Source organism: Mobula birostris, chromosome 28 (genome assembly GCF_030028105.1).
Source record: "Mobula birostris isolate sMobBir1 chromosome 28, sMobBir1.hap1, whole genome shotgun sequence".
Classification (NCBI taxonomy): Eukaryota; Metazoa; Chordata; class Chondrichthyes; order Myliobatiformes; family Myliobatidae; genus Mobula; species Mobula birostris.
This window is the reverse complement of record NC_092397.1, coordinates 2,179,371-2,188,529: the sequence shown is the minus strand read 5'-3', so window position 1 is coordinate 2,188,529 and position 9,159 is coordinate 2,179,371. Positions and strand designations below refer to the sequence as shown.

The 9,159-nt window shown below is 42.9% G+C and overlaps 1 protein-coding gene across 3 annotated transcripts in view; it reads right to left on the bottom strand.

Annotated features, from left to right (window-relative positions):
* Positions 1-1,971: 1,971 nt before the first annotated feature.
* Positions 1,972-9,159, bottom strand: part of scyl1 (SCY1-like, kinase-like 1) — a 77,076-nt gene continuing 69,888 nt past the window's right edge. For all 3 annotated transcript variants that reach the window (XM_072246036.1, XM_072246037.1, XM_072246038.1), the window contains 2 exons: positions 7,122-7,203; positions 1,972-2,433 (listed from right to left, as the gene is read on the bottom strand). In XM_072246036.1, the coding sequence (XP_072102137.1) occupies positions 2,309-2,433; positions 7,122-7,203 (207 nt within the window). In that variant the 3' untranslated portion in view covers positions 1,972-2,308. The remainder of the gene's footprint in view (positions 2,434-7,121; positions 7,204-9,159) is intronic.

The following is a 9,159-nucleotide window of genomic DNA, read 5'->3' as shown; positions in this document are numbered from 1 at the left end:
AAATGCAGTAGGTCATACTTCCTTACAAATCTTAATCCAAGATAAAATCGAACCATAGCTGTAAATAATATTGGAAAAGTAAAATACAGGAGGCAGTGAGCTAACAAAGTAGCATTACTTGAATGGGCTACAAAGTTAGAAGGCTTGATCTACTAAGGACTGCACTAATGTACATCTGGGAAGCAAATTAAACTGGTGTTTCAGAGAGGTATGGATTTCATTTCTATTTCCCATGAGATCAGTTTCCCACTTTGGTTGTAAATGATTTTTTGGGGGGGGTGGTGTGTAAATCACTACTGGAGCTTTTCATTAATTTCACTAGTGATGGGTGGTGGGGGTTTAGGGCTATGAAACCGCACTCTTCTTTCTCCCCAGATTTCCATCCTTGTTGCTCAAAATAGATCTGCAAACTTTAAAGTATCCATTGATGAGGTAGTTTTTCAGCATTCCTCTATTGGCCAGTGGATTTGCTGCGTTGGACAGTCTTCCAGTAGGTGCTGACTCTTCTAATTAAAACAATTTAAGGGGGTTTAGGGTGGGGATCAGTCACCTTCTTAGTATTTTTCAGGTCTCCATGTCGTGTTAGGTAGATGGAACAGCCATGCCCTGGATTTGTGTAACAGGTGCTCTTTTTCATTAATATTCATTTTAAAGGGGTTTAGGGTGGGGAAGTTTGTTGTTAGTTCTTTCAGGGCTCCAGTCTACACTGCTTGATTAGATGGAATACATTCGTACACTGGACTAAGCAGGTGCTGAATTTCATTATTTATTCAAATCCATTTCAATTGGGCTTGGGTGGGGAACCTTCTTATTTTTAGTTCTTTCAGGTCTTTGCTGCTAAGCCATGGAACGTAACCATACTCCGGACTGGCAAACAGGTGCTCCACTTCATTTTTGTTTATATTGAATCATTTTAAAGGGTTTGGGGTGGGGAAACAGACTTTGTTTTCTTTAGTTCTTTCAGATCTCCTGCTGTGCTTGCTTAGATGGATATCCGTACACTGGACTTGCTGACCAGGTTCTGATCTTCATTCTTATTGCACCATTTCATTTGATGTGTTTAGGGTGGGGAACAGTCTTTTTCTTAGTTTTTTCAGGTTTCCAGCCCTTGCCGTGGAAGTGAACACTGTGGACAACCTTTAAACAGGTCCAGTCTTTAAACGTATTTATGAAATTCACTAGGGTTTCTAGGGTGGGGAAAATAGCCTCTCTTTAGTTTTTCAGATTCCTGAAGGTCTCCAGATGAACAAGTAGTGTCCGTAAGCTGTCAAATGTACAGTATTTTTGCCATTTGTAGTTATGAAGTGAGTAATTAATGTTGAGATTTAATATCTAATGATCAGTACTTAGTATTCTGTAATGACTGCTGGAATGGTTCTTTTCTATTTGTGTTGTGTTTAGTGTGGTGGTTTGTTGCATTTCAGTCTAGTGAGTAGCATTGGGTTGCAAGGTCAGAGTTTGCAAATGGAACGGAGGCTGCAGGAATTCGACCATCTCCCTGGATCGCTACAGGATTCAAAATTCAAGCAGCAAATCAGGTTTTCTTTTACTGGGAGAACAAATAATTGTTTTCTCAGGTTTTGCTTTTGCCTTTATCGTGCTCCAGCATACACAAAAAAAAGCAAAAGATGCTGGTGGTTGGCACTCCTGGTTTCCAGGACGGGGTTCAAATCCCTGTGGCATTTGCTTGCAATTCCAAATCAATCCCTATGGAGCACAATTGTTTCACTAATCCTCACTGATTTGCTGCTTTAGTAATAATTTGAGATGTTCTGAAGTCCTCAGTACATTGAGTGTGGTGGGATTTGTAAGTAATATTTGTAATTGGGTTCAGTAGAAGAGTCCAGTCCTGGGAAGAAGGCACTTGATGTAACTGGGTTAGGGTTGAAGTCTTCTGTTAAAGTGTCTTGTACTTGTGTACTTTAACTACTGTAAATTTTGCTGTAAAATCAATAAAGAAAGCCTGCACCATCCTTGAGTGTTTATTTCCTGATGCTGGATAATTGGCAAACTGCATCAGAATGCTTTTCACAGCTATTTGTGCACAGGTATTGCAATAATTACAAAAAACATTTTTTAACTCCTTTTACTGCATAAATCAAAATCAAAATTACAGCAAGACACAATCTTATTTAAGGTTGTGGTCCAATAGTCAACTCATGCACTTGTGAAGACAGCAGCTCTGCTATGTACTGGTTGGTTAGGTCATACCAGGCATCATCACAGTAGTGTCTGCAGCCTTCCTCTTACTGCATACACCAGACAATATTTCAAAAATTACACCCTCATAGTGCCCTGCACCATTAACTCAGTCAACTTTTCGGGCACCAAGTTTCAGTGGTCCTTTGGCAGCCTTCCGTTCTGCTCGCTTTGCTTCAATTTCCTTCTTCCTCTCCTCCCGCTTCTTCCTGGCGAGATCAGATTTACTTAATCCTGGATGGGGAAGGCCAGAGCCAAATGTCAGTTACCTTAATTCCTAGTGTCCTGGCAACTCACCATTGTACCACATAACACTCCAATTGATCTCAATCTGGAACCCACAACCACCACAGCTTGGGGTGAGGTAGAGATCAGCTACATTAAGGTTACATGCATTACTACACATTCAGCTGGATTAGATTCCATTTGACTCCCTCCACTCAACTTCCTAGGGTGATCTGTGTACTCCATTCAAGCAGTCTGCACGTTTACCTGATGATGCTACCCTCACTCTCTGGCATTCAGACCTAATGGGATGACGACAACTTGAGACCAAGTAGTACTCTATTTTTTTCAATAGAGAAGTCAGGGAATGATGTGGGAATTCAGGATAATATTGTTTGACTGCTGGGGTCAAGAGGGTGGAGTTGGACTAATGCTGGTCAGGAGGGTTTAAACTAGTTTTGCAGAGAGATGGGAACAAGAGCACCATGTTAGTCAGGGAAGGTTTGGACCAGAAGATAGATGTCATGAAAATCTAAATAACAGATAGTTTGAAGTCTGTATATTTTAATGCTAGGTATATTATGGGTAAAGGTAATGAACTTCCCAAAGCATAGATCAGAGTGGTCAGCTATGTGCAGAACCAAAGGAAATGGGGGAGATCTTAAATAGGGTTTTTGCATCTATTTACTAAGGGAACTGGCATGAAGTCTATGGAATTAAGGGAACCAAGTAGTGAGATCATGGAAACAGTACAGATCGAAAAGGAGGAGGTGCTTGCTGTCGTGAGGAAAATTAAAGTGGATAAATCCCCGGGACCTGACAGGGTGTTCCCTCGGACCTTGAAGGAGACTAGTGTTGAAATTGCAGGGGCCCTGGCAGAAATATTAAAAATGTTGTTGTCTACAGGTGAGGTGCCGGAGGATTGGAGAGTGGCTCATGTTGTTCCGTTGTTTAAAAAAGTATTGAAAAGTAATCCGGGAAATTATAGGCCGGTAAATTTAACATCGGTAGTAGGTAAGTTATTGGAGGGAGTACTAAGAGACAGAATCTACAAGCATTTGGATAGACAGGGACTTATATGGGAGAGTCAATATGGCTTTATGCGTGGTAGGTCATGTTTGACCAATCTATTGGAGTTTTTCGAGGAGATTACCAGGAAAGTGGATGAAGGGAAAGCAGTGGATATTGTCTACATGGACTTCAGTAAGGCCTTTGACAAGGTCCCACATGGGAGGTTAGTTAGGAAAATTCAGTCGCTAGGTATACATGGAGGGGTGGTAAATTGGATTAGACATTGGCTTAATGGAAGAAGCCAAAGAGTGGTAGTAGAGAATTGCTTCTCCGAGTGGAAGCCTGTGACTAGTGGTGTGCCACAGGGATCAGTGCTGGGTCCATTGTTCTTTGTCATCTATATCAATGATCTGGATGATAATGTGGTAAATTGGATCAGCCAATTTGCTGATGATACAAAGATTGGAGGTGTAGCAGACAGTGAGGAAGGTTTTCAGAGCCTGCAGAGGGACTTAGACCAGCTGGAAAAATGGCAGATGGAGTTTAATACAGACAAGTGTGAGGTATGCACGTTGGAAGGACAAACCAACGCAGAACATACAGGGTTAATGGTAAGGCACTGAGGAGTGCAGTGGAACAGAGAGATCTGGGAATACAGATACAAAATTCCCTAAAAGTGGCATCACAGGTAGATAGGGTCGTAAAGAGAGCTTTTGGTACATTGGCCTTTATTAATCAAAGTATTGAGTATAAGAGCTGGAATGTTACGATGAGGTTGTATAAGGCATTGGTGAGGCCGAATCTGGAGTATTGTGTTCAGTTTTGGTCACCAAATTACAGGAAGGATATTAATAAGGTTGAAAGAGTGCAGAGAAGGTTTACAAGGATGTTGCCGGGACTTGAGAAACTGAGTTACAGAGAAAGGTTGAATAGGTTAGGACTTTATTCCCTGGAGTGTATAAGAATGAGGGGAGATTTGATAGAGGTATATAAAATTATGATGGGTATTGATAGAGTGAATGTAAGCAGGCTTTTTCCACTGAGGCAAGGGGAAAAAAAAACCAGAGGACATGGGTTAAGGGTGAGGGGGGAAAAGTTTAAAGGGAACATTGGGGGGGGGCTTCTTCACACAGAGAGTGGTGGGAGTATGGAATGAGCTGCCAGACGAGGTGGTAAATGCGGGTTCTTTTTTAACATTTAAGAATAAATTGGACAGATACATGGATGGGAGGTGTATGGAGGGATATGGTCCGTGTGCAGGTAGGTGGGAGTAGGCAGAAAATGGTTTGGCACAGCCAAGAAGGGCCAAAAGGCCTGTTTCTGTGCTGTAGTTTCTGTGGTTCTATGTAGGACTACAAATGTAGCTATTACAAAAATTGGTTGGGAGGGGGCAAAAATAGGTGATTACCATGCCAGGTTTTCTAAGTTTTGGAAAAGGGAGTTGGTGGGGGGAGAGATGCACTTACTAATCATGGATAATTTCACAGCTGCTCTCAGGAGAGACATAATGGAGGGTTCAGACATAGTCCATTTGGGTGGAATAAGTAGAGTGCAATCTCATTGATGCCACTGGAACGGATAAGTCAACAGATTTAAGGAGAGGTGTAAAAATAAAATACAGTTTTATGGTGGATTTCAACTTCACTAATATAAACTGCGACCTTCAAGGATAGATGCCGCAGAAGTGTATCCAGGAATGTTGCTCAAATGAGAGGAGGGGCTGTACGGGACCTGGTGCTGGGTAATACGCCTGCCGGATGACCAGTTAGGGAACAGTGATCACAACTCCTCAACTTTCTGGATAGGTGATCGGTACTGTCATTGCGGGAGAGTTTTAAATTGGAGAAGGCAAATTATGAGGGCATTAGGTAGGAACGAAGTAGTGTTAATTATGAACACCTTTTCTCTGGCAAGTCCACATCAGACATATGGGGAGTGTTTAAAGCTCAATTGCACAGAAGAGAGAAAATGCATGTTCCTTTTAGAAGAACAGGACAGGGATTGGAATATATGAGAACTTTGGACGTCCAGAGAGGTGATGAATTTAGTCAAGAAAACAAAGTAAAAGCAAGTAAATCCTCAGAGGTTATGAACAAACACAACATGACGATCATAAAGAAACCAGAAACGAACCCAAGAAGGGAATTAGGAAAGGCAGGAGGAGCCATGAAAAGTCCTTGGCAAAGGATTAAGGTGAATCCCAAGGCATTCTACACATACATTTCGAGCAAGAGGATAACTGGGAGAGGTTAGGACCACTCCTGGGTAAAGGGGGTGGGGGGACACTTGCCTGGATGCACAGAATGTGAGTGAGGTACTGAATGAGCACTTTGCTTCTATATTTACCAAGGAAAAAGATATGGAGGACCAGGAGATCAGTGCTGACTGTATCAAAATGTTACGGCTTTTAGAGGTCAAGGAGGAGGTTGTGTTGGGTCTCCAAATGATTATTAAGGTGGATAAGTTCCCAGGGATTTACCCCACGTTATTGAGGGAGGCCTTCTTCCGTGTACTTCCTAGGCACAGGTGAGGTCCTGGAGGACTGATGAGTGGCTAATGTTGTACCTCTTTTAAAGGAGGGAACAAGGAAAAATCTTGGAAACTATAGACCGGTGAGTCTCATGTCAGTTGTAGGGAAATTGCTGCAGAAAATTCTTAGGGATAGGATATATGAACATTTGGAAGCCCATGGCCTAATTCGGGAGGACCAGCATAGCTTTGTGCAGGGCAAGTCGTGTCTTACCAGCTTGAGTTTAGTAAGGCATCTGACAAGGTCCCTCATGGGAGCCTAATACAGAAGATTAGGATGCAAAGGGTCCTCGGCCAACTGACTGGATTCAGAACTGGCTTGCACATAGAAGACAAAGGGTATGGTCAAAGGACATTCAAGCTGGAGGTCTGTAATTAGTGGAGTTTCTCAGGGATCTGTACTGGGACCTCTGCTGTTTGTGATGTAAATAAATGGCCTGGATGAAAATGTAGATTGGTGTGTTAGCATCTTTGCAGATGATACCAAGATTGGTGGAGTTGTGGATAGTGTAGAAGACTGGCAAAGATTACAGCACGGTATAGATATGAGCAGAGAATGGCAGATAAATACGAGTTGTTGCACTGAGTGATTGAGAACAAAGAGCCATAAATTATCAGTTGTCATTTGCAAAAGGGGGCAATAAATGGATGCTGGCTTAGACCAGAGCCAATAAAAAGGTGTTGAAGGTCAGTCATTTAGTGCATAGCCAATAATATTGAAATGCAACATTTGAACTGCTAAGGAATGAATACAAAAGTTGACGCTTTGGGTGTGCTGGCAGTGATAACTTCAGAGAATAACCATCGCAGATACAAGGGTGAGTGACCCTGCGTGAAATACATGGAGAGTGGATCAGAACTATGAGGAACTCCTGGCCTGCAGAGACTTGTCTATTTTTCTTTTCTCTATTCTTTTACTATTCAGAAAAGTAAGGGAAAACTAGCGGGTGTACACACGGGATGTTAGTGTACAAATTCACGTACTTGTTACTTCAGACAATACAAGTATTGTTTCTCTCTGATCCTTGTTACGCAAGAGATGTCAGACACTGGAATCTAGAACAACAACTCGCTGGAGGAACACAGTGTCTGTGCACGAGAAAGGAACTTCTGATGTTTTGGGTGGAGACCTGGCACCCGAGAGGTAGTGAACTGACCTTGATCCAAGTCAACCGACTCCCAGTTGCCCTCTGTGTCCCAGCTGCCAGCAATATCGGTGCTCCAAGTGTCCTCGGCTTTCTGAGAAGACAAATTAGGGATGCGATAAAAACTAGGTTGGCCCAAAGTGTGTTACAAAGAAAGTTATCCAGAAAGACCACAATTGCAATGCAGCAGCAAGCTCCTGGTGTTGGAGGATTTGGTTTGTGGGTAACTTCGAGCTTCACCTCCTTATTTCATTTTGTCCATTTGGTTAACTCAGCTACAGAACCTTACTCCCCTTAGGATCTTTGTTCCTCTTTGGAACAAACTGATCCTGCATCTTCCGCATTATTCCCAGAAACACTTGCCATTGCTGTTCCACTGTCATCCCTGCTAGGGTATTGTTCCATTGAACATAGGTAGGAAAAGGGAGGAGGTCCTGAAAAAAGACTACAGGGAGTTAGGAAGGAAGTTGAGAAGCAGGACCGCAAAGGTGTTGTGGATAGTGTGGAGGTCTGTCAAAGGTTACAGCGGGACATTGATAGGATGCAAAACTGGGCTGAGAAGTGGCAGATGGAGCTCAACCCAGATAAGTGTGAAGTGGTTCATTTTGGTGGGTCAAATATGATGGCAGAATATAGTATTAATGGTAAGACTCTTGGCAATGTGGAGAATCAGAGGGATCTTGGGGTCCGAGTTCATAGGATACTCAAAGCAGCTGTGTAGGTTGATTCTGTGGTTAAGAAGGTGTACGGTGCATCGGCCTTCATCAGTTGTGGAACTGAATTTAGAAGCTGAGAGGTAATGTTGCAGCTATATAGGACCCCACTTGGAGTACTGTGCTCAGTTCTGGTCGCCTCACTACAGGAAGGATGTGGAAGCCATAGAAAGGGTGCAGAGGAGATTTACAAGGATGTTGCCTGGATTGGGGAGCATACCTTATGAGAATAGGTTGAGTGAACCCGGCCTTTTCTCCTTGGAGCGACGGAGGATGAGAGGTGACGTGATAGAGATGTATAAGATGTTGAGAGGCATTGATCATGTGGATAGTCAGAGGCTTTTTCCCAGGGCTGAAATGGTTGCCACAAGAGGACACAGGTTTAAGGTGTTTGGAAGTAGGTACAGAGGAGATGTCAGGGGTAAGTTCTTTACTCAGAGAATGGTGAGTGTGTGGATGGGCTGCTGGCAACAGTGGTGGAGGCAGATACGATAGGGTCTTTTAAGAGACTTTTTGGTAGGTACACGGAGCTTGGTAAAACAGAAGGCTATGGGTAAGCCTAGTAAGTTCTAAGGTAAGGACATGTTCGGCACAACTCTGTGGGCCGAAGTGCCTGTATTGTGCTGTAGGTTTTCTATGTTTCTATTATGTGCAATGCTACCTGAAAGGAAACATCAATAAAGACTGAAAGAGTTCAGAGAAAATTTACAAGGAGCTTGAGGACCTATGTTATAGGGAAAGGTTGAATAGGTTAGGACTTTATTCTCTACAATGTAGAAGACTGAGGGGAGATTTGATGGAGCTATTTAAAATTATGAGGGGTATAGATAGGGTAAATGCAAACAGGCTTTTTCCACTGAGGTTGGATGGGATTACAACCAGAGATCATCAGCTGAAGGTGAAAGTTGAAAAGTTTAAGGGGAACATGAGAGATAACTTCTTCACTCAGAGGGTGGTGAGAGTGGAACAAGCTGCCAGTGGAAGTGGGTTTGATTTCAATGTTTAAGAGAAGTTTGGATAGGTACATGGATGGCTATGGTCTAGCTGCAGGTCGATGGGACAAGGCAGAATAACAGCAAGGACCTCTTTCTGTGCTGTAGACTTCCACGACTGTCTGACTAGGATGGACAATAGGCTTGAAAGTCTTTTCCAGTGACCTCATTTTTAGATTGTAAAGTCCACACCTCCCTACTTTACAGGATGTGCTGGTGGCAGCCCGCAAGTGTCACACTTCCACTGCCAACAGAGCACACCCACAGCTTACTAACCCTAATCTGTATGCTTTTGAAACGTGGGAGGAAACCCACACGGTCACAGGAAAATTTACCAACTCTATA